This window comes from Rhipicephalus sanguineus, chromosome 8, assembly GCF_013339695.2.
Source record: "Rhipicephalus sanguineus isolate Rsan-2018 chromosome 8, BIME_Rsan_1.4, whole genome shotgun sequence".
NCBI classification, from domain to species: Eukaryota; Metazoa; Arthropoda; class Arachnida; order Ixodida; family Ixodidae; genus Rhipicephalus; species Rhipicephalus sanguineus.
Genome location: NC_051183.1, coordinates 44227268 through 44253323, shown reverse-complemented (window position 1 = coordinate 44253323; position 26056 = coordinate 44227268). Strand labels below are relative to the sequence as shown.

At 43.7% G+C, this 26056-nt stretch overlaps 1 protein-coding gene across 1 annotated transcript; it reads left to right on the top strand.

Annotated features, from left to right (window-relative positions):
- Nucleotides 1-3232: 3232 nt before the first annotated feature.
- On the top strand, nucleotides 3233-24751 carry LOC119401793 (tenascin-X-like). Its single transcript, XM_049418214.1, has 6 exons — nucleotides 3233-3237; nucleotides 8166-8181; nucleotides 10338-10755; nucleotides 19591-19902; nucleotides 20834-21124; nucleotides 22886-24751. The coding sequence occupies exons 1-6, from the start codon at nucleotides 3233-3235 to the stop codon at nucleotides 23044-23046; spliced, it is 1203 nt and encodes a 400-aa protein (XP_049274171.1). The 3' UTR covers nucleotides 23047-24751.
- Nucleotides 24752-26056: the final 1305 nt, after the last annotated feature.

The following is a 26056-nucleotide window of genomic DNA, read 5'->3' as shown; positions in this document are numbered from 1 at the left end:
CTAGTTTTCCTATTCTATTGCTATAATAAGTGCTTATAAATGCTCATATTGAGGAAACAATGTTGTTCCAACGTAAGTACCTCTAAGCATAATCCATTTTGGAGCGGATATTGTAGCATATATAACCAAGCCGCAACAAAACCCCCAGAATTGGCCGAAGTCATAGGCCTGGTGGCGGTTCTTTCTGTTGCGGCTTTGTCTGTACATGAAATGAATCTCGTATCGGAGAAGGTGTTCGAACATGCTGGGACAAATATGCACGAAGCTCCATGCAAGATAGAGGATGATAATTATATAAAAGCGGGCTGCACAATAAGTACGCGTGCAGTTTGTTTACGAAGAACAGTTGAGCGTACCTATTCAGCGCTAATATGGCTGGACGCAAAAAACTAATAATGTACAAGTGAAGAATCCTGGGAAAATAAACAGATAATGCCCCAGCTCTTCCGCATTTGTTATTTCTTGTTCTGTTCATGAGGTGGTAAGTGAAAGCACCGGAAAACACTTGGTGAATTTAGTGACATCTTTGAAAACAAGCCTCCAGCCAGATTTAAGAAGAACGAGCGATCTTTTGAGCGCCGCATTATCTTTTCTCTGGGGTAAAGCGACAAGTCGAGGGAAACGCTTAAAGGGCTGGTACCATCAAATTTGTAGCTTGCGCATTCTTTGTTGAAAACGTTTGTTACTGCTCTGGAAGCATGATACATGCTTCAAGGTTCGTGTATTCTCGCTAAAAAAATTGAAACCGCCTTATTTATATGAACGACTTTCGGTTTCGGTTTCTGGGCGCAAATTGGATAGTGACGTTTCTGTGTAGGAAGCTTGAACAGGTGGGCCCATACTACTGTGACGTACGCAGCGCTGTGTCGTCTCCTCTGCGCCCACCCTAATAACCTAAGAGGGGGGGGGGGCGCAAAGTCTGCCCCATACATTGACCTCCCTAGTCAAATCTGCCGTACATTTATTTACAAGGGGGGGGGGGGCGCTGCGATGAACCTGAACCCTCGCCCCCCCCCCCCCCCCTGATGGGGAACCCTGCGCACGCCTATGCCTGTAACAGCGCTCCTCCCACGCTAATCCGCCTACTGCTTTGTTTTATTACAGTTTAATATATATATATATATATATATATATATATATATATATATATATATATATATATATATATGTATATATATATATATATATATATATATATATTCTGCGGACGAAAAGTGCGGCGGCCAACTTTTACATTAAGATTTTCCTACAAATCCGATGTTGGTTGAGAAGCTGGCGACGTCGAGAAGTGTGCATGGTCGCAGAAACACGTGCACATGTGTTAGTAGATCATGTATGAAAGCTCGTACTTGCATACCTGCACTTTCGGTTTTCTACGAATAAGCGTCAACATTACGTGCCCCGAGCCACTGTCAGCACCTGCTCAAGCGTTACAGCTGCTCTTTGCGTCTGCTTTCAGAGGTCACGCGACAGCGTGTGCGAGCAATCAATTCAAGTACCGTGAAGGCTGCTTCACGGTTGCCTTGCTATAAAGAATGCCAGGAGTGAAAGGAGACGTAATATTTTGTGTTATTTTCCTTTGTTTCGAAAACAATGTGTTGCATTGAATTACGAGGCTATTTGTGATTAGAGGGCCACTGAAGGAAACGCCGATTTTTCACGTATAAGTAAATTACTATTTAGCAATACGAAAAGCACCAACCTTGATGCGAGAAGAAGCTTCGTAAGCAAAAAATGTGCAAGAACAAAATGCATGAGGCGAGGCCTTTGCTAGGGTTTCAGCAGCAAGTAACCGAAACGTCATAGATGTTGACAGCGTCCACTGGAGCCATGCGTAATTCTACATCGTTAAAAGTGAAATTAACTTTGTTTTAAGGCAGTCAGATTATTAGTATTGCAAATTTTAAGGTGTTTTATTCAACAAGTGCGGCCAATATACGAAAAACTGAAATTTGTAACTTCACATGCAATTCTCTTTCATAAATTTCTGCCCGAAATTCGAGAATCATCAACTTCATCTTATCTGATAATAACGAACCAACGTTGATGGAATTTCCAACACAGAATTTAAAGAATAATGTATCGGCCTAAATTGATATTTTATTGTATATTAATGTCCGCTTTAAACGAAGATCTACTCGGTAGCTCGTCTCTGTCATGGAGACTGAGCGAATTTGGGTACACTAGAATACACGTATGCACACACAAAACACAACTAATGTGTTAAAACGGTCTCTGTTTTTTTTTTTTCTAATGACATTATATAAAGGCGTGTGCTCTGTCGGGTCGAATTTTTCTCCGATTGCACTGCCGATGTTTCGTCCTACTAATAGTAGGTGATTCTTTGGATTTCACACAATTATAGCAATATCATCGTTCTTGTTTTGCTGTTTTGATTTCGTGATTACAGCGCCACTAAATGCACACCAGAACACGTGGACGTACCGCTGCTTGGATTTAATGACAGATGCAGTAATCAATGAAAGCTTTGAAAGCTGCAGTCTTCCTATATAGCATCGTGATTCCCTCGGATTGCCGTCGATAAGTATTGACATAACGAGAATATGATAACGCTCAATACCAGACTCCGGCTCTCACATAGCAGCTGTAGATCCCTTTAAGCGTAACTGTAGACCTTATTACAGGGCTCGTGTTGATATGAAGGCTTACAGAGTTTCTATACACGCCACAGACCTTTTGGCATCTGCGCATGTTGCATGCTCCACCGCCTACGCAGCGTCACGTTTCGTTGTTTGCTCTGATAAGCTGCAGCTAGCGGGGCAAACGGCCTCTTGTACCTACGCCAGGAAAGTGAGATAACTGCGCCCGCTTCACGTGCGCGGAATTTTTCATCGCGTTGTTGCCAACGGCTGCGATAGGTGCGTCGCCAATATACCCGTTGATAAGCCAACCAGCAATGCTTAGGCTAGAGTTCCATGTGCGCTTTTATTGCCATGCATGATGCTTATATATGGAAAAGCAAGGTGTGAAAAGATGTGACATTCTCAGTAGCTTATGTTACGTGTTTCGTAGGTTAGCACATCGTGCAAGTTATTTGCAAAACATTACAGGGTGTGTCAGTGGATGCAGAGGTTTTAGGAGGAAGGAACGCGTAATCACGTTACCTTTAAGAAGCACTCCCTCGTTAGCTCTAATTCCAGATATTGTCGTCAGCCTAAAAGAATGAAATTACTTGGCTCTATGTACCAACATCACGATGTGATGTTGGGACATGCCGTATGTGAGGGATTCTGGATGAAGTTCTTACAATAAATCTAAGTACACACGTGTTTTCAGCACTTCTCCCTGTTGAAATGTGGTCGCCGCGAGCGGCAGTCAATCCCGCGTCCTTGAACTTAACAGTGTAACATTTCACTTGCTACGCTGCAACGGTAGGCAACAGAAATAGGTATAATTGCCTCTGCAATTATTGATTTATTTCTCTTTTGAGCCTTCATGCAGAATGAATGCGATAGATGTGTTCATTACCATCATTTGGCGGGAAAACAATTGTTGGGGCTAATTTACATACTTCAGAGGTGCAGCTAAGCCATAATGCTTTTTTTTTGTTGTGCACGATGTTTATGCATCTTACCATCTTAAGTCGTAGAGGAGTATGGTCCGCCCGTGTAGCTTGCGTACCCTTCATTGGTTAAATGTTGTGCCATTTCTTCAATATTATTAGATTTATTACAGATGCACTGTACTAATACTGCTTTATTAACCACGATTACTAACCTTTAACTTGAAATGGTCATGTTTGCTCAAGTTTACGTAGCTTTTTCTGCCAATACCGTGCTTCATGAACTTTTCATTTTTCTCGAGGACTTGTGCATTCACCGCCCCTTTTGCTTTGGTGTCATTGAACGTGCCAGCATCGCTAATAATAATAATAATAATAATAATAATAATAATAATAATAATAATAATAATAATAATAATAATAATAATAACAACAAGCCTGAGCGAACTGCAGGTGGGATTTTGTGCTCCTATGTGGTTCTGGTCAATCATAATTTACCAAGCGCGTCATATATATCTGTTCCGCACACAGAGGATCTGTTTTGTCGAAGAATCACAATCCGACTACTTCCCAACTGGCACTCAAAACAGCTTCTCCACAGCTCAGATAAGCAAACACTTTTCAGCAGCTGCATCACCGATGTGCCGCAGTGGCAGTCACAACGTCTATAGGCAAACAATGCACCGGGCGTGGCTGAAAAAAACAACAAAAAACAATGTGGCAGCTGAGACGGCCCCTGCTGCAGGAGGATACCTAGACGTAAAAATTTCGTTCGTCAAGACTGCCTCTTAAGGTAACCAAAAATTTACGTCTTCGTACGCTTAAAACCTTCAAACATGTTTTGCGCAATGTTTTATTGCTTAATAGGCGTACATTATAGTGCCGTTCCATCGAAGTGAGCGCACGCAAGTGTTCGCGCAGGTGAGATGAAAGGGCGAATGTTTTATTTTTTTGAAGTCCTGAATGTGAAGCATGTGTTATGGCAAAAAAGAAATTTCTCAGCTGTATTACTGCTTCACAGTTTCGCGCTGATGCCTTTAATTTATCTGCATCACTGAAACACCAATGCACCAAATACCAACTGTATTTTTGTAGACGCCTATTCCCGTACTCAGCCGCCAATCTTGCTAGATATCCTGCCAAACTTGACGCTCGAAGCACCGCCATGTACGCTCAGCAGAATGCGGCAGCAACGAGAGCGTTCGGTATAAGCCTCATAGGTTTCCGGATTCTTATTTCTTACGCTGGCAGGATTTATTCGCAAGCAAACCGAGTGGCCAACACATAGAAGTCTCATCTGCCGGCCAGCGGTAAAAGCGAATACTTGTGAATCTTCTAAGTGCGAACAACATTTCAAGGATTAGCACATTTTCGCGGTGCCTCCACAACACCGAAAGGAAAACGGGCATGCTAAATATGAGGCGCGAATTCGTTCGCGGTTCTGGCGTATCCGAGGAATCCGCATGCCAGGAATGTACTCGACGTATCTTGCAATATCCATCTTGCAATATTCAGGTATAAGGCGTTGCTTTCGCGGCTAGACCAAGAACGTTGTCTTGTATCTCTCTTGAATGGGGTCGGAATTATTCTCCATGCAACTTTTGAGACATAGCAACGAAATTTCAAAGTGAGCTCCTGTAAACTAACTGTGCATTCTCATGTTATTTTCCTTATTTTTTCAGTTTGCTGTATATTTTTTATTTGTTCCTTTTCTTTTTTTTTATTGGGTAACTTTCTTTTCTGCCACACAAATTATAGAAATCGAGTAGCCGAAGGGATATAAACATCAATCTTTCCCCAGCAAGCCATCTAGAACAGAACAAAAATCATTTCGCTGAGAGAATTTTAGTGATGAAATTTCTAAAGTGAATTTCACAAGAGCAGAACTGCAGCGCTAGAACGAAGCAGTCTTCTTTTTAGTCTTCTTTTTCAAAGGCTTCTGCTGCGTTCTTAATTGTACAGCCAAAACTTGCTTTCCGATATTGTCAAATATACTTGGCAAATGCCGCATTAAAAACTGCCCGGTATGCTCTCCTCAAGAACTTTCCTCAAGTTTTCCTCCTGACCGCATTCGTTGCTGTGCGAATGATAAACAAGCCGACTCTGTGCGGCCACTAGCGGTTTCTTCACGGACGCCGAGATCTTTATCGTAGACGTTCAATCGAGTGCAGCAGTGCGTCCTTATTAGTGCCGGACTGAATAAATAACCAACCCGTGGCATTGAATGTAAGCCAACGAGAATCCACTAGCTCGCGCAGCGGCGGTAATCTCCGGTGCAGCTGCGGTGCTCATGCTGTTTCATCCATCATGGCGGCACGAGCGCGAATTCGCGTTTAGTTTTCAGAAAGCGAGGAGAAACGACGGCGTTTCTTATTTACAAAGTACAGTACGCGTTTTCATTCATTCATTTCATAGAATTACTACTATTCTTGCAAGTTAAGTCACGAACCTTCAACCACTTTGGCTCAGTTCTTGTGTACAGTTACAAACGTACCGTACCACTTCGTTACTGTCACGCGCATGTGTCAGGAATGTTTAAAGAACACTGAGCAGCAGAAAATTATTTCGTGCGTCCTACACTACTCAGAGCGTAATTTTTACAGTAGTAGGTGGCCTGATAAGCCCCCCCCCCCCCAAAAAAAAAAAAGAAGGAAAAATGACGGGTGGTGACACCACGCTGCACGTTGCGCAGTGACTCGCCGTCCACTAGGACCCATAGTAATTATTTTACAGTTAAGCATGAAGGACACTCTGCTCTAAACGAGCAAATGACTTAATAGGCGAGCTTCGGGAAGTTTGATTGCATCAGCACACAACTAAACTTCGTAATCTGATAAACTGCGGTGTAGAAAAAGAAGTGGTTTAATAAAGGATGGGGGCTCGTAGAAAAAAGAAGACGATAAGGTTCGAATGGGCCCTATGTGTCTGCGTCAGTCTCTCGCGTTTTTAATACGCCGAGCGCAAATAAGGAACCGGACATGGAAGAGCACAGACAGCACAGGACAAGCGTAACTCGCAACAAACTTTATTGTGGACAAACTTTCCTACACACTGTACAACCAGCATGCGCATGCGCACTGCCCATCATAATCACAAAAGAAATATCGTCAGAATGCAGATTAGAACACCAAATCTAAAAATTCATTTTCTTTGTTGCTCAGCACCACAGAGGTATCCCTGACGCAATCAATTCTGATATGGCAACCTGATATGTGCAATCTGTCACATCAAACTGATTTACCGGTAGTGCAGTCACGACGCAACATACACAAACATCAATTGAACTTTGACTGTCGTTTAATTTTCTGATTATAAACTTGTCGTCGTGAAATTCACGACACTAAGATTCTTCTAAACAGTACTTTATCAGTCTAAGCTCATCCGGTCTTTCTCATCAGCGCACCTTTACTCTCACGCCGGTTTAGCCCTAAGGACGTGTCTACCGCACTTCTGTACTCCATAACCCTTTCCCAACTCTCGCGATCTCACGTTTTCTTCGAACGATGTGCCGCTCTGATTAGTTCGCTACGCCGAAGCCAAGACGTGTGCTGCATACGCTGTAACCATGAACTAGCAGCGGCGCATAATATCTTTTTTACGGGCATAGAACCAGACTGGAACTTCCGTATCAACACAAGCGATCTCTTGCGCAGTGTTGGCGGGGGGAAGTCGTTTGTTTTGTGCACGCTTGTACTCGCGTCGTGGGTCATTTCCGGTGACTGCCTTATCGTGGCTAATTAAAGCGATCACGCCTTCGCGTCTGTTTTGTTTCCTGTGCTTGTCGGCGGCATGTGTAATTCTCAGCCGAGAGTGAGTCACGTGAACGTGTTAATAAGCGAGCGAATATTTTCTCGGTCGCCTTGTAAGGAACAGTCGTACCTTTCTTTTTTCTTATTTCTGTCGTTTGCTTCACTTCGATCTATTCCCTGAACGTGTCTTCCCATCAACGAATAATAATGTGCACGGCCTGTTTGTTGACATATGTAGAGAGAGTTTCACCGGTCGCTAATTTTTACATAACGTAAGATACACGTACGCCACGAAACAAAAACAGCAATAGCGTGCAAATGTGGGCTAGTTGGTTTATCTTCATGGTGAAAGCAGCGCAAAAAGACATTTGAGAGAGCACGCGTAGGCCGACTACTAGTATTTGTCTATTTCTGTGTACTAAAACCGACAGTCGTTAGTTCAGCGCCTCTTCTGCATCGTTCGTTTATTATTATTATTATTGAAATGATGAATATCAGAGGTTGGTGCAATTATGGTGGCACCGGCTACTCCTTCTCGCTTAGCAGCGGAGATATGCAATAAAGAGTACTTATAAGGTGGGCACAAAATGTTGTACAGTCGAACACAAGATGTGCAAATGCAGTACACTCGAACACCCAGCTCTTCTCTTGTTCTGGTCATTTTGCGCGGCTTTTACCATGAAGACAAGGACTGCACAGCAAAATAAGAATATCTGGTTATGCTAATCGAAGAAAGCCGAGTGAACTAGGTTATCAATCTAAAAAGTGTGCAGTTCTGCCAAATGAAGTGCTGTCCATGTACTCTTTCTTACATAATTCCTAATTAATTGAAAGTGCTTATGGAATCTCAGGAAACGTATTTTCTAAGTTACTTCCGTATGTTCTCTTTTCAGGAAAAAGAATATCCAGGTGAGTTTTTCTCTTATTTTATGTTCGAAAACTCGTAGATGAGCCCTTAGCGTTTGCGGCATTTATGCCAGATATCAAATGCTTAAGTACCACAAAAGTCCCGGAAAAGTTACTTTTTTTTTTGCGACTATCCCAGCCATCCTTACGTTCATGACTGAATGTGGCGGGCCAAACCAAAGTAATATTCACATCATATTTCTATTTAAAGTGACAATCTCTTGCTTGTCACCGTCTTTTCTGCGATGCTTGCTGATAAATAATTCACAGCTATGGCAACATGGCATTGAAAAACACTTTGTGAAGAGACACTTCCATTATCTCATGTAACGGCAAATTGGTTTTTAGTCAAGAGCGGTTAGTGAAGGATGCCTTTAAAGGTGAACATAAGGAGCAATGGCTAGCCTTAAGATAATAAATTCTGAAATACAAATACCTTCCTTGCACTACGTTTCTTTCAGACAAAAACGAATGTAGCGTTCGCTAACTTTCTCACTTGAGAAATACAGTTGGCGTTAAAGGTTTATAGACGTCTACGTCTAAGAAAACTTTGAATTTCTCAGCAATATGGGACTGTATTTGGTGGAAGTGTACATTACGTGCTAGCCTGCTTCAAAATGGGCTTGAAATATAGATTTCAGACTGCTTGCCCAGGCAGCGGAAATATTCGGCCTTTTTTGTGTGTCTCGTGGTCTCTAAAATTTTGATTCTGACTGTAAGCTGTGCCCTATTTTCTTGTGTAAAAAAATGTCGCATTGAGCTTTGTTCGCTTCTATCGCAACACTTTTATCGCGAGGTATATTAGACCATGACATCAAGAACCGACAAAAAAAAGAAGCTGAAACTTCATTTAACAGCAAAAGAAAAATGAAGAAATGCCTGCCTTAAAACAGGGACGCGCTTTCAACACTTCCAGGATTGCGAGTTTGATGATGAAAGTGAACAAAAACACACACGCAATCACAGAACATGTTTACGCCTACTGGTAGTGAAGTTTCTCGTATAAGGTTGTTGTCCTTACATGTTCAACAATTTTGTCGTGTGTTTGAGGTCGTCATTCCAAAATGACTTTTTCCAACGGTGATGTGTCACTCACGCTGTCGAGGGCAGTCGCGAGTTGTCCTGTCTCTATGCATCACCGGTGACAGCCGCATAAATAACGCTGACGGGAAATCCGGGTCTTCATGCGACCGCATTTGTTATCTGTGTGTTAATAACTTATTCAAAATCATATGGCTCGGCACGAGAGCATGGATAATGTGATGAAAAAACTATCATTCGCACAAGTACAAATCAACAGGTTTTCTTTGTCCGAGTTCACTAACCAGAATGAACCACTCAACAAGTTTTATTACAAGGAGCGAGGGGGGCATTCTTCTGTTTCGCTCCACCTTTGCAGGCGCTCCTTGGTGCGTCTTGTATTTAAACGTGGGCCATTGTTCTCGGTCACTGGTTCTCGGACAGATTTAGTTTTTATTTGCTTTCCGCCCTCTCCGTCTAGTCTGTTTTGTTTTATTACCGCAGTCATCACCAGCGGCTTTGTCAGCCACAGTGATACATAAGGTAAAAGCTCAGGTCACGCAGTTGACAGCGCGTAGCACACACGGGCGCGCACGCACGAACACAGTCAGATACGCACATGCGCACAGAGAGACGCAAACAACGCAACGCCTCAGTTCTCTACCCTGTTGTTGGTCTATTTCGTTATTTCAAGTTTGTTTTTCCTTTGTGCCGAAGTCGCACCATGTGCGAAACAAAAACTAAAGCTCACAGGGTACCTTCTGCATTCGCCTAAGATAACTGTTAAGCGATAGCCAACTTCTTTTTTATTCTCTGTCAATATATTGATCCTCGCCCGCCCCCTTACGGAAGTTTTCTGCGCATAACATGGTTCTCCACTGCATCCAGGATCGGAGGCATTGCAAGCTTTCTGTACTTCACCTGGCTTGCACTGCCTCTGTGATCGGTCCACCTTTGACCAAGCGACGATGCAATATGGTGACATCATCATGACGGTAGAAATTTCATCAATATGTGACGTCATAATGACGTGATAACAAGATTTGTGTACCACTTGTGTTGACACCGCTGACGCCGACGGTCAATTTTCGCGTTTGATGAGGCATCTAAGACTTTCGCGTTAATAATATTTACTTCAGGCCCTTTTTGCGACCGTAAGCGGTAATAGACACGAAAGCAACGGACTGCTTGCATCGCGATTCAAGTACACGTTCGCTTATGTGGTCGCAGTGCCTCCTGAAGTGGCCAACCTGACCCTGGTAGCAGTCGAGGGCGACTCGTTCACCGCGACGTGGGAGCGACCCGAGGGCCGCTTCGACTACTACTGGATCGAGGTCATTGACGATGGCGGGGGTACCGCAGGCACTAACGCAGAACCGCACCGCGTCGGCACATGCACCAACGGCACCATCATACACCCGGACCAGACGCAGGTCACCTGCGGGCACATTGATGCCTGTTCCAACGTGAGCCTCAATGTGCGAACCCACGTCACTGGACCGCCTGGACGCACGTCAGCGGCCGTCACCCTGCCGGGAATCTTCATACCGGGAAAATGTAAGTATAGTCAGCGTGTAGAAGCGTGTAGAAGGGAGGGGAGGGGGTGGAAATCTTTGGTGGGAAGAGGGGGGGGGGAGGGCGAGGAGGCTGTGAACTTCGGTAACGAACGACCACCATTGCTTCCTCCATGTTCTGCATTTGCCTTTCCGTATAAAAAAGTATCTGCCTATCACTAAAAAGAAAAAAAATTGTCTCTGTCGCTTTTCACAGAGCTGTTCAATACCTTGGCAGTACTGAGAGTACTCAAAGCACATGGTACACTAATATTTCACCCATCACTAATGCTCCATGCTTTCAATATGAACACTACTGGTAATATGGGCGAACTGAAGTTTTGCATGCTGCGTTAAAAATATATCATGTCTGTTAGCGTGTACATAGCTTGCGTTGTTGTATTGTTTTTACTTTTCATTACTACAGGTACGATGCAAATAATCACGTCTCAGAACATCGAACTTTTTCGAACATCGTTTTGCAAGCATTGATAACGCTCGATGAACTGTACCGTGGCTTCTCTCTAGTATTGGACGTGAGGTGGGAATAACAGGGACATTGCCTAAAGATCTTCAAGCGATTGTATATCTCCTGATCGCTTTGTAACAGTCTCAACATAACAGCCTTCGTGCTTGCAATAAAATGAAAACGTTTCCGCAAGACATAAAGGTTTATCAGTAGTCACGTACAGTTGTCGGTTCAATCTACATAAGCGCCCTCATGATACGCGTTAGTTTCTATTTGAAGGACAGCTTTGCTTGCATGTTCATTTAGGCATAACATATTTGCCAGCTGAAAGGAAAGTTCAACCAGGTATACCTCAACCATTTCCTGACATTGTTCTCTGCGTCGCAGTGAAGGAAAACTTAAGGACATCATTAAAATAATCTTTTTCTTTTGCAGAGTTACCGTAAGGGTGCTGACGAAACGATGTGTGGAAAATGAGCCACCATAATTACATTGTTTTAAATTCAGTATAGCTGATCTTATGCGCGATATAGCCAGCTCTTCTTATTGCCAAATACAACATGCCTTCACATAATACGTTGTTAGTGCATCATTTATTCTATTTCATTATGATCATAGTATGCGTTAGGTCGAGATTCATGTAAGACTACCAGCGTGCATGCATTCTATATTTCGTCTCTAATTAATAGAAATCCATTGATTAGGTGTTCGATTTCATTACCGGCCTTAATGTGCGTGCTTCGTCTTAGGAGCCCACCATATTGCGCGTGCATAGAGATTGTGTTTTTCTAGTGTACAGACATGACACTTAGTTGGAGTGCCAGATGACCGGACAAGAAAGGCGACCTCTGATAAGACCAGTGCTGGGCAGTATCGAAGATACATGTATCTTCGATACTATCTTAGATACTTTTTGGGTATCTTGTATCTGTATCGCGATACGTCTCGCAAAACAAGTATCTGTATCTGTATTTCCGATACATTGAAGAATGTATCGTGTATCTTAAGATACAAGATACTGCGATCGCACCACCACCGTGCGAAGCAATAAACTTTGGCTGAGCTCGAGCTTCTCGAGCTGATACTGCTGCCACTAAGTCACCGGAATAAAACTAAAGGCAGTGACATTATTTTATCTTTCCGCAAGAGTTTTTCAGCGAGGATAGGCGATAAGCTCTGAGCGTCCCTATATCCTCTTCAGACCCCGCGTGCATTAAAATGCACATTTGTTTTTTCCCGGTTTTCGAAATTCGCGCCAATATTAGAGCCAAGATTCTTGGTGCAATCGCATGCTCTGTCATGTGGTGCCATCTGGTCAGCAATACATTAAGCATACTACAGTGGAAGGTCCCTTTTGCCGCTTTGAAACATGGCGTCATTCTCGTCTTCGACGTTCTGTTCACGGCGTCCAAGTAATTCACAAATTGCTCAATAATCGTTGTGTCATATTTCTTTATTGTTGTTTAAATCTACTTAGGAAGGGTTTAGGGATAATTTCCGCACGTCATGTAACCCTAACGGTGAGTATTTTTGCTATCACAAGCTGTTTTCATAAAATGTGCATTATAATGCACACTCGGTCTCAATAGGTGCTTTTTCCTGCGTATGTTTGCCAATCTGATGCGGTTCGTTACTCTTTGGCATTAAGCTTTGGCTTTTGTTTCACCTAGGAATCAGTGATAAAGAAACGTGTTCTTGAGTCAATGACCAGCGACGACACCTCGGACCTAGAATTCTCATACGATGAGGCTGTCCCTTCCCCATTACCTGTTGCCGGAAGACAGGTATGGTGCAGAATTTCACAATAGGCAGTTCTCGAATAGCGTACGCTAAGTTAGCGTTAGCGTTTGTGGCCCCCTATTCGCGTCACTTAACGGGAGCCTGCAAGCGGAAGCGTACGACGCATGCGCAGTTGCGCGAAAAGCCAATGCAAAGCTTTGCGTACGCTACTTGAAAGCTCCCTAATGAGTCACGACGGAAGCTGCTGAAATCCAAGGTCGGGCCCATGCCTTCTGAGCCAAGAACTGCGCAAGCAAGCCACATTTCAGAGCTTGGGAACTAGGGATCCCCCTCGAGGTGCCGAAACAGGGGATATTCTCAGCGCAATAGGCGTGCGCACGGGGGGGGGAGGCAGGGGGTCGGGCGAACCCCCCCCCCCCCACTAGTCACCTAAGAGGGGGGGCAAAATATCTGCCCCATACGTTGACCCGCCTAGTCACCTATGAGTGGGGTCGCAAAATCTGCCTCGTACATTGACTTAGTAGGAGGGGCGCTGCGATGAACTTTCACCCCCCTGATGGGGAACCCTGCGCACGCCTATGCTCAGCGCACAAAGTTCCGGTGCATCACGTGCAACATTGTTCTTTGCATCACATCCCCGCGAAACTTCTGCAGGCAGTTTCACAAGAAATAAGCATGCTTTTCGCGAACAAATGTAAAAATTTCGTTATAGGCAAGTGTCGTTCGTTTTCCGTGCATTGAGACCCCGTGTGCATTATAATGCACACACTGCTGCGCAAAAACTGTTTGCCGTACAGACGCAATTTTTTTCTGGTTTAATACAGCATGTGTGTGCATTCCAAAAATGTGTTTTGATTTCCCCTGTGTGGCCACAAATTTGCTCAGGTCTCAGAAGGATATATTGGTTGAGCAGAGTTACGAGGTGGCGCTCGCGTCATCTCGACAGACAAGCGCGCGAACGTCTGCGCCCAGCCGAATTTTTGTTTAATCGTTTTTTTTTTAGTTTTGTCAGTGCCATGACACTTGGCACTTAGCCACCCTCCTGTGCCGCGTGCGACGTCTTTCGCACACATGTTGATGCCGCTGTAAAGTCATTATCGAAGTTCCTCTTGTGTGATGTTTCGTGTACGAAGTCTGAAGAATGCAAGAATGGCGGGTTGCTTTGCCTCTCGTGGCTTTCACACTTCGTCGATTTGAAGGGTCTTGTGAATGTAAGTTCGCATTACATGGAATGAGATTCACTTATATGCAAATAAGATTCTAATTCATTCTAAAAAGAGACAGGGCGTGCAAACACGGACACAAGAAAGAGATCAGGACACCACAAACGCCGACTAACAACTGAAGAGACGCACAACGGCTGAAAAGAAAGAAGGCACGAAAACTTATCTGCGCATGCCCATGCAACCGGCGAACCTATCAATCCGGCACGCGTGGCGGTCTACGTAGAAGATAACTGTTAAGGCATTTGATTTCATCTTTATGCAAGTTAATCGACGGTTGGCTCACGAATGCGCTACCACTATTCTCGATATGCCATGCTTCAATCATCAGGCGCGTTTCTTCATTTCTATGCCGGTACAACACTGCGCATTCATCGAATTTTGGCGTGCACTTACAATCTCGACAATGTAAAGATAGATTAGAAGGTGAGCCTCCTGTTAGCGATCTCTTATATTCCAACAATCTCTGGTTAATGCATCTGCCCGTCTGTCCTACGTAGAAGCGGCCGCAGCTGAAAGGGACCTTATACACCACACTCGTACGGCAATCAGTGAATTTGTTGGTGTGTTTTACGAAACATTTATCGGTCCGCTTCTTGTCTTTTACTCGCTCATTCTTCCTCTGCACAGCGGCACAAATCTTATTTAGCTTATTGGCAGCCGTGAAAACAACATTAACGCCGTATCTACTTCCTACTTTCTTTAGCCTGTGAGATATGCAATGAATGTACGGAATACCTACGACACGTTTCTTCCTATCGCTTTCTGCAACCATGCTCGGACTTAACACAATAGACTTCTTTAAACGCTCAGCGACCGTGGCCACTGCATCACGAGGATACCCTACATCTAAAAGACGCGTAACCTGTGCGCTAAAGCTATCACTCATTTTGTGCTCACATGACTTGGTGAGGGCTGACTTAAGGCAAGACATGGCGATACCGTTTTTTACAACCTTCGAGTGCTTCGACGAAAAATTTAACAGCGGTTTGGAAGATCTAGGAGAATACTGCCAGCGCACGTGGTTCTTCTGGAACGTTAAGGAAATGTCTAGAAATTGTATTCCATTATTCTGAGGCACCTCTTTAGTAAAGCTCAGCCCTCCTCCATTTAATTCAAATTTTTCGCTCACGGAAGTTACCACATTTTCAAAGTCCTCATCACTACAAAAAATGAAGTAGTCGTCCACATAACGAAAAACCTTAATAACCGAATTACCTAAGGCGCCTTCCAAAAGATTGTCAATCTTGCTAAGGTATAAATCACTAAGAACCGGAGCAACCTTAGAACCAATACATATCCCTGATTTCTGCACATAAACGCCTTCCTTCCAACCTACCAGCGTCGACTTTAAATACATGGAAAGGATTTCTAGAAATGCCCCGGTAGAAACACCACATTTATCGGTGAAAACCGTCTGGTCGCCTTGTTCGTTAATACATTCATTAACACATTTTAACAAGTCCTTATGCGGCAAAGAATAATATAGGTCTTCAATATCCATACTAAAAGCTTTACAACAGCCGGGGTTCTCCTCTGAGAGGAACTGAACTAGCGCCTGAGAATTACGCATACGAACAGGGTCTGAAAAACTCAAAGAGGTTAAGCAGTTCTGCAAATAACTAGATACAGCGACTTGCCAGGTGCCTTGCTCTGAAACGATTGCTCGAAACGGAATCTCGTTCTTATGTGTTTTGGCTGAAAAAAACAATTCTAAAGTAAGTGATTTAGCCTTCTTGACATTACAAGCCATTCTCTCAAGATTATGTCTTAACAAAAGGTCGACAGCACGTTGCCTAACTACCGATGGCTTAAGTTTTACCGTCCTAAAATTCTTTTCTATGGCTGTTAATGCTTTTTCTGAGAACAAACTGTCCGGCATAATTACAAAATACCCTTCCTTATCTGAAATTACTGGCCTGAGTTTCTTCTCGACACAGTGTCGTAGGTATTCCGTACATTCATCGCGTATCTCACAGGCTAAAGAAAGTAGGAAGTAGATACGGCGTTAATGTTGTTTTCACGGCTGCCAATAAGCTAGGTAAGATTTGTGCCGCTGTGCAGAGGAAGAATGAGCGAGTAAAAGACAAGAAGCGGACCGATAAATGTTTCGTAAAACACACCAACAAATTCACTGATTGCCGTACGAGTGTGGTGTATAAGGTCCCTTTCAGCTGCGGCCGCTTCTACGTAGGACAGACGGGCAGATGCATTAACCAGAGATTGTTGGAATATAAGAGATCGCTAACAGGAGGCTCACCTTCTAATCTATCTTTACATTGTCGAGATTGTAAGTGCACGCCAAAATTCGATGAATGCGCAGTGTTGTACCGGCATAGAAATGAAGAAACGCGCCTGATGATTGAAGCATGGCATATCGAGAATAGTGGTAGCGCATTCGTGAGCCAACCGTCGATTAACTTGCATAAAGATGAAATCAAATGCCTTAACAGTTATCTTCTACGTAGACCGCCACGCGTGCCGGATTGATAGGTTCGCCGGTTGCATGGGCATGCGCAGATAAGTTTTCGTGCCTTCTTTCTTTTCAGCCGTTGTGCGTCTCTTCAGTTGTTAGTCGGCGTTTGTGGTGTCCTGATCTCTTTCTTGTTTCCGTGTTTGCACGCCCTGTCTCTTTTTAGAATGAATACGTACCAACTAGCTCAGCTCTCTGTTATTCTAAGATTCTAACAGCTATAACACGAACGGTACCGATGCTGGATTTATCAGAACAAGCATTCACCTAACAGACGCTATCTTGGCGTACGTCTGTTTTTCTTTTATTCAAAGAGTTTTTAAAATCATAATTTGATTGTTAGCAGGAGTTATTTTTTAGCTGCCCTTCTTTTCCATTCCGTAGATTACCTATGCCTCTATGTCTCTAACTCGAGAATACTGTAAAAGCATACAACACATGATACCAAATTTTGTAGCCCGTGAATTAATCACGCACTTTGAGTACCGCTTATGGGTGAAAAATAATGAGCAAATATTGTTTTTTTTTTCTGCCGGTCTGCTTACTGCAATATGCCTTTAACGTGCTGCCAATGTAAGCGCTCTGCTTTATTCCTAGTTTTAACTGTCTGCGTCCTTTCTGCTGCTGTTCTTCAAGTGGAATATAAGTTGATATACTTATATTCCACTTGAATTTACTGTTATGTAAAGGTGATGTTGAGAACAAATATATAATAATCCGAGCACGCCTGGAGTTACAGTAACGATAATTCTGCTTACTGCTAAGTAAATTAGCAAATTTGAGTTTGCATTATAATGTAAAATATTAGGCGCCATCTTAAATACGTTGGCAAAGATATTCGAGAAACACTGTTATACCAAATGCTCCGATTTTCTCATGAGTGTCCCAAAGAGTCGTTTTACGCCATTTTCCATAGGCAGCGAATTTAACTGTAGCTATTAGGGGTTACCCGCCGCGGTGGTCCAGTGCTCATGGCGCTTGACTGCTGGCCCGAAGGTCGCGGTAGCCGGATTTCGATGGAGGGAAAATGGTAGAGGCTCGTGTGCATTTATGTAGGTCTTAGAACCCCAGGTGCTCAAAATTTCCGGAGCCCTCCATACAGCGTCTTTCATAATCATATCGTGGTTTTTCTACGTAAAACGCAACAATTATTAATTCTTGGGGGTGCCTCTTGTATCGTGTTTCTATACTTACTCGCTGTGTTTCGGAATCGCTTTTCTATTTTACTTAGATATATTTGTTTTCGTTGTTTACTCTTCCCTGAATCATTTTACTGCTGCGAATCACCAGGTAATCGGATCTATAAGTGTCAATAACGTGAATAGCGGCGGTGTCCTGCAGCGCGTTGCGGAACCGTACAATACGTCTGAAACGTTTCTGGGCTGCACATGTTCTTGGTGACGTACACTTGTCCGGTGATCCGTTATTGCGAAAACCGTAATATGTTTACCGGCAAGGTAGAACTCCACAGCGGTATTTGCACCATCGTGCGGAGGCTTCTTATAGAAGTTCATATGGTTACTTGACAACCCGCTTGCTGGTCAGCAATGAGAGCGGCGACTAGCTCCCATCAGTTAGAAAAGCTACAAGCAAGAACCGCTATCAGCGAAATATATAAAGAGCTGTTATGTTAAGCCGCTAAAACAACGCCAATAAGTTGTTTCGGAATGAAACGGATATACCTTGAACAAGAAGTACAAAACTTTTGAGATACTAACAGAGTTTTCATTCAAATGAAACACAATAGGTCGCAGTTCATAAATTTTCAAGCGAACATTTATGTGCATAGGCGTTTAGTGCTGCATTATATAGCATATATATGCATATATATTAACAAATTTGAGAATGTATCGAAGTATCTTAAGATACAATTGGAATGTATCGTATCAGATACAATCAGTGTTGCAGTATCTTGTATTTGTATCTCAAATACTTCTTGCCTGAGTATCTTGTATCGTATCGCGATACAATTTCAAAGTATCTTTGCCCAGCCCTGGATAAGACCAACAGGTTTTTATAGGAAGGCACATAGGCACTGAAAAGAGAAACACTAGGAGTTAAGGATTAGATCAGTACGACAACGAGAACCAATGTAAGAGACCAAGCACACATCAAGTCACTTGTACCAGGCTAGATCAAGACAGTTTACATAGTAGAGCTCTTTAAGGAAGAAGCGTAGTGATGTCACGCTTTCGTACAAGCGCCTCGTTAGTTACCGTTCGCCAACGTTCTAATGATTTAGCGCGCTTCATTTTCTTTCTTATGCCTGTGATTGAGAACTTACCAAATGCCGAAGTGCAACTGCACGATGCTTCATGGATGACTAGGCTGTTACTCCGTTTCTTGCCTTTCGTGCAACGTCGGTGCCAGTAGCGTAGCCAGAAATTTTTGGGGGGGGCAGGAGGTGGGGGGGGTGATCTTCAGTTTACTGTTTGGATCTTCAACCATACTTTATGTATGTTCGTGCGTGCGTTTGTATGAGTGCGCGTATATATACACACGCAAAATTTAAAAATTTCGGCGGGATGTGGTTTTACCCCCCTCCCCCCTTCCTCCTCACTGGCTACGTCAGTGGTCCCTGCCCAATTTTCCATGTACTATGTGCCCAATTTTCGATGTACTGTGTTCCATGAAGCGTGAGCCCGTAGCACGCGACCGTGCTTCAGCGGTGATCTGTACTGTAGAAGCGGCAGTTAATTAACTAGAAAGACTGAGTAAGGGCGCTTTACGATGCTTGCTCTGCCTAGCGTGGTATCCGAAAGCTTCAGCTGGTTATCTGCTGAAGCCCGCAACTGATGACCAGGTGAGAGTTCCAAGGCTTGAAGTCCACAGTACAAAGTTCAAATTTCAGCGCCTCTACGATCAAACTATATTCCAGTGAATGCTCTGTCCAGTCGGGCGCAGACCAAATTGTCGTATTTTCCGTTCTTGCAGATCCACATCCTCCCAAGAACATCACTGTGGCCCCTGAGTCGCCTTCGCAGAGCAGACTTTCCTGGGAACCCCCGACCACGTACAACGGCGTGCTCGACCAATACGCAGTGAAAGTCTGCTACACTTACGATTCCTGCGAAGCCGCTGCGGACGTCTCCACTTGCAGGGATTACGACACGGCTGTTACGTCACTGCACTTCGAGAGCACCGTGGACACGTCGTACTGTGTGCTTATAACGGCTAGCGCCCGTTGTGGTAGCCAAGTCTTAAGAAGTTCTACTGAGGCTGCCGAAATTCGGACCCCTTCTTTCGGTGAGTGCGTGTTTTTTTTCTCGGCAAACATTTATTTGTCTCTCTTATGAAGTCAGTTTTATTTGCGTATTTATTTACATTTTACACACAGTGCCCTGCACATTACAATACAGGCTGCTCGTTAAAAGATAGCTTCTTTGCACCGGCTGAGAGTTCATACTTAATTGGTAATACAAAAAGAAATCGTAATTGCAGACACCAAAGAAAAAGTGTAAGCTGACTCACATGGTAGCATCATACATATATGCACAACAAATGAAAATAACAAGGTGTCGTAAAAAGAGGGATTTAATTCCTGTTAAGCCGATAGGTAGTGAATAATGTAATTATTACAGTGAGTTAATCAAGAAATATATAACACTACCAATAGTGAACGCTGCTGCACAAAAGTTAACGTTTGCTTCTCACGAATCGTTTCGGAAAATCAGAAAGCACTTTTTTTCGAATGAATATCCGCAGGTCGTTCATTCGTACTTGTTATTGAAGAGAGCGCCCCAGGTAACTGGTGAATTTCTGGAAAGAGAAACCGCCCACAGCACCTTCAAACTTTTACGAAGCTGGAATTGAACTTGAGTTACTTTCACGGGAAATGCTTGCATGGAAAATGAGATAAAAGCATCTTTCCTGGAACATGATTTCAGTAAAAGATGAACTGATAGCACTATTGTTGTACACTCAAGTAAATAATTCGTTGCTTACACGATTGAAGGGTTTGCCTACCTACCGCATGTACCATGAATTTCTTTGAACACGATAGTGTTAAGCTTATTGTCTCGAGCAACGTATTACTTGTGCCGTTGTCAGACAGCACGAATGCGTTTCCTGAGATTTGAAACAAAGCCCGCTTTTGGCATAGCTGTCGATGAGAGGTTGCCTAGCTAATTACAGCTGATCTCATTGTTCCAAATTTATTTATCACTTTTCCTCACAGCACCAGGAGACTTCACGATATCTGCCACCGCACCCACTCCCAGGTCTGTGGAAGTCGAGGTGTTCGTGCCTGAAGTGAAAAACGGTGCCTTGGACAAGTGTTATGGCACGATACGTGGCCGCGGAACTGAACGGGAGTTTACCTGCAACGATCGCGATGGCAAATCGACCACGGTTACACTATACGAAATGGAACCTGAAACCGAATACAACGTCACTGTTACGTTCGCTAACATGTACGACGGCCGAGAGATGGCCACACGGAAATGGATTTCTGTCGCAACGCCTTATGGTGAGTGTATTTCGTGTTATCACGACAAAATGGCAGCAACGCGTGCTTTAAGTGGCATAGGCTGGCGTACACACTTTTCTATACCGAAGAAATTTGATGAATTATTGTACTCAAAATACTCAAGTTCAATGCGGTGACCGCCTTCTGTGGTCTTTGATAAGACGAAAGCGTTGACAGCGGTCCATTTTCAGCGGTGTCATGCGCATTCTCCATGTAGGGCGATAATGAGGCTGCGCTGGACAGTAAGCACTTTACGCAAAGTTGTAATTTCCGTATTTACTTGTAAACGGCGGTAACATAAATATTAACATCAAATCTTCTTGATAATGCACGAAGGAATGGCTGTAGTCGTTACTCACTCTATATCACTTCAAGTCGTGGCGAATACAGCGAAATTCCATTCCCTTCGATAATCCGTCAGTTAATCGAGCGGTTCAAGCTCAATTTTGTTACAAAAAGTCGGGATACATATGTGAGTTCTAAAGAATGAGTCACCTGCTTAGATGCACTCATATACTAAGTAGATGAGTGCTTATATATACTTATAGTAGGTATATAAGTGCTCAGACAGCACTGATATACTTACAACATTGTCGAGGACGCGCGGCTACCGTTTCACACAGCCCACCGCATTCCAGTGTAATTTGTTTCTGTGTATTGACCTATCGGCCAGCTCCCGAATATTTCTCAATAACTTTGTTGTTTAAGACGCACCAATGTTTTCTAGAAAACATTGCGTCTTAAACAGATACTACATTTCTGTTACACATTGCTTTCTATGTCGTAACAGTAATGTAAGTGTGAGCATGTTTGTTATGTATTCATCTCATCGCACGATCTCCACGCGAATGATTGACAGCATGAGACGCAGCAAAGTGTGACAGCAGTGCAGGCATGATGAACGCCTCTATAGCCCATGTGTGTCCGAATGCATGTATTTCACTATATGCTACATTGCAAAAGGCTTCTAAGCTTCGTTTGTTCTTTGACTTATGTTATGCATGTCTGTGTGCTTTTGGCTTAATGCTACAATGAATTATTCTGATTCCGCAGAAAAAAGAAAGGTGCCTCTTAGAGAATAGCAGTACGAGAATACTACTCAAATGCCACATTATCAAAATTACTTGCTTAGCGATAAGTCCTTTCTAATATGACACGATATTGCAAATCGGCAATAGTTCAGTTAACCTAACTTATCCCCTTCGCTACCTGCGTGCACGTTACTGTGCATGAATTCTTAAGCAAATAACAAAACTACAAACTATGCAGCGTCATTGAAAACTCAAGTCTTTGTTGCCCAGAGTGTCATCTCCCCATACTCCAAGAGCGAGCAGCAGAAGTCAACGTTAGCGGCTGACGTGCAGACAAAATGAAACGTTCGGTGGACAGATCGCGCAGCGCGTGGCTGCTTAGCTCCAACTGCTTAAAGTTTTGCAGTATTTTATTTGCATACTAAATACTGTGAACGTAAGTTATGCTATTGATCTTTGGCAATATTTGAATTGGAATACTCGAAGCACTGAAAGACAGAATTCGCATTTATAGGCCGTGTTTACGTCATAATTGCAACTGAAGTCCCCATTTGTGGACACCCATCTTTAGGCTTTGAAAACGAATTTTTTTGTCTGAATATTTTATATCTGCACTAGTGAAACCACGTGAAATAAAATGTTTGCAAACTGCATATCTTATTCTTGTCTGAAGCTTTGTTCGGTAGTGAAGATGTTTTTCTGAATTCCTTACTGCGGCTTTTATTTACAGAACCAATTGAACGAGACTGGAACCAGGACACCTGGAATCCTCCGTCGCACGATCGACCCTACGTGGCCGCCGGCGTGACTGTACTGCCGGCACCGGGAGCATTCTTATTGTGTGCAGCAACTATTCTAACGCTGATTCAGCTAGCGTTACAGCATTATTGAATGCGCCAACGAAGAGCGCCCGCTGACGTCAACAAGGTGACAGCTTATTGTCATCGAACTCGCACGCGGCTGTGTCCACAGGTAGCAGCCCTAAACGCTGGCCACGCTTGCAAGGTGTCAGGTGATTAGGGGATCGAGTGAAAGAATTTGCTGTCACTGCTGCGGCTTGCAGTTCCATTATATGTAGGATGCAGGCACTACGTGTGGGCATGTACGTTCGCGATCTGATACGCTGCCAAAGACAAAAAAGGTTACGCAGTCAAATTTATTGATGCAATTCTGTGGATATCGAACAATGATCGTACGCGTAACTTATGTGGCGTGGTCACCTTGCGCGCTTTTGTGTTTATTCACAGCACTGACTGTGTCTCCTGATATAGTCATATCTATGTCAGCTGTCGTCTTTTATTCAACACTACAGTTTTTGTTGTTAGTGTATTTTTTGTGAAACTTACTGCTTCACTGGCAACTGCAGTGTAAATACACTCGATTTTATTTTTGTTTCCCGCTGCTTAGAGCCGATTCTACCGACATTAAGGCTGGCTTTCCCCTGTCAAAACTTACAAACATGGTGCTGGCTAATGTTCCCGTTTTCTCCTTGCTATTTTATCAAGTTTTTGAGGGTTAGTACTTGGAAGGATGGGCATCGTCACAATGCATTTGTCGCTGCTAATCAGTGTGGAGCATCTGCTCAGTAATAGATCTCTAAGCGATGTGTACAGGTGCCATGTGGAATGTTATATTTCTTAAATTCTGTTTTCTGGAGTAATATTTTTGATCACTACACTTTCTTTCCTAATAACTGTGTTTGTTAACTTTTGTTTTGTTTTCAAGAGTATATCTGCGTAAGGCACTGCCAGGCAGCGTTGTACGTTCACTATTTATCGCTGCTTCAGACTGCCGCGTGTTTCTCGAAGGGCTGTTTCACATAACGTAGAACCTAGCAATTTTCAGGATGCGAATTCGCTCGCAACGAAAAAAAAAAAAGAAACGGCCGCTCTCTCTCGCCGAAACTGTCAGTGGCGAGGGACCAAAATGTTGGAAATTTTGTTCTGTTCGCAGTGGTGGAACGCTTTCTTGGTCGGGACCCGTCGAATTTTGACCGAGCCGGCTGAGCCGTCAAAACTACGCTGATTAGTTTGTTTTGGTTGTGGGTGCTGGTGCGCACTTTAAAGAGAATTTAGATTTGAAAGTGTTTTAAATGACAAAAACGGACGGGCTCTTCGCCACCGTTAATGGAAACTGGATAATATCAAAGCGTTCAGATTTTGAGATTACATTTGCAAATTTATGCCGTGTCTGTCACAAAGAACGGCAGCAAGATAACTTGTTCGCCGTGCCTGTCGCAGAGCGAAAATCGCAGACCATTGGACGCCCGTGTGAACCGGACCCTTCATGAGTGGCAGTTGCGAAGAGAGCGAACGGAGAAATCTTCTTTCGCTGCAATCGCGGCATGTGAAACAGCCTTAAAAAATCACGTTACACGAGACCATTGTGTACTTACTAGCTGTTGGAGTCTGTAGTTTTAAGGAGATGCATTGACTTAGACCGGTGCCTCGTGGACCCGTCTTACATTACGTCATTGGTGTGAAAGCAAACGGTGTGCTATTTGTTAAGGGACCAGTCTCTTTTGTATTCTGTTTCAGCAGTGATTTTTGGCACGCCGCTTTCTGTATGCTGAATAAAATTAATGTTTCTTAAGTTACCCTGCATGCATAGTTGAATCACAAGTGCCTTTTCTCACGGATCAACACAGCTCTCACCTAGGTTCTAGAAATACGGATGATAATATGAAATTGTGTTAATTTTGGGTGAATTTAGGCTAATAATCTTAGAGAACCATGGCGTTAACCAAATACCGACACGAGATATGCTTCCGTCTAGTACAACTAACACTGCTTTTTACAAAACACTGTGTACGTTGTTTCTTGAGAAGTGCTTAGGTGTAGTGCAACAAACACTATGAAGCGAGAAACATTACACGACGTGGCCGTGTCATTGTTTCGCCACTTTATTACAAGGCTAAGCGGAGAGGCGGCTGCAGGCGTCCAGGCGCCCGGGCTGCAGGCGTCCACACCGCCAGGAGCGTGAGCGCGTTTTACTCTGGCTCGTGCCTCAAGCTCTGGGCACGAACTGCACGAGAGGCACGAGCCAGAGTACTCCGGGCCACCAGTAACTGTAGCACTCTGAAGCACGGTTCTGGAAAACACACAGCGGTTTATTATTACACCTACGCTATTGTGAACTATATAACCTACGCCATTGTTCGAAACTTCTTCCTCCTCTTAAGCAGACTCCCCACTACCAGTTCATGTCCCAAGTGGTGGTGCCAGAAGAAGAAGAAAAGTCTGCCACAACTGCTTTCTACAAAACACTGTGCACGGTGTTTCTGGCTCATTTTTTTTTTCTTGCGCTTTGGGCTTATACCGCTCAGTCGTAGAGATACAACATCAAGTTCCGTGGACCGTTAGCAGCGCCATCCGCCGCCCTTGCGGAGAAAGACCAAAACTTCGCTTTCTGGAGCACGGCCGGGCTAGACCGCACGCGCGCTCGCGCGTGCGGTCTAGCCCGGCCCGGCAAGCGCTACTCTCTGGGTTTTTCTTTATTCCTCCGCTGACTACAACTCCTTTGTGATCACGGATAGCATGGATACAATGCGTTTTCATCGTGAACAACCATAATAGTTTAGAAAGCTGGGTAGCCCTGTTAAATTTTATCAGTTCGTCCACTACAACAGTTGTCTTCATGTCTCCACGGTAGCATGAGCTTACTGTGATATTCACGCTTTACAGACTCCTTACTAATACGGAGAGGGGGACAAGCCTGATGACTATGTTCATTTACCTTACCCTTTATGAAGCACATGTTACAGCAGTATATCGACGCATTTGTGCGTGTGTTGCAGTATTTCTTGAGCACGCGTCACCAGCCGAATGCACAGCACGGGCAAATGAACGAGCCTTCGTGGCTGGTTTATTTGCCTGTGCAACTGTCTAGTCTAGGTAGTGAA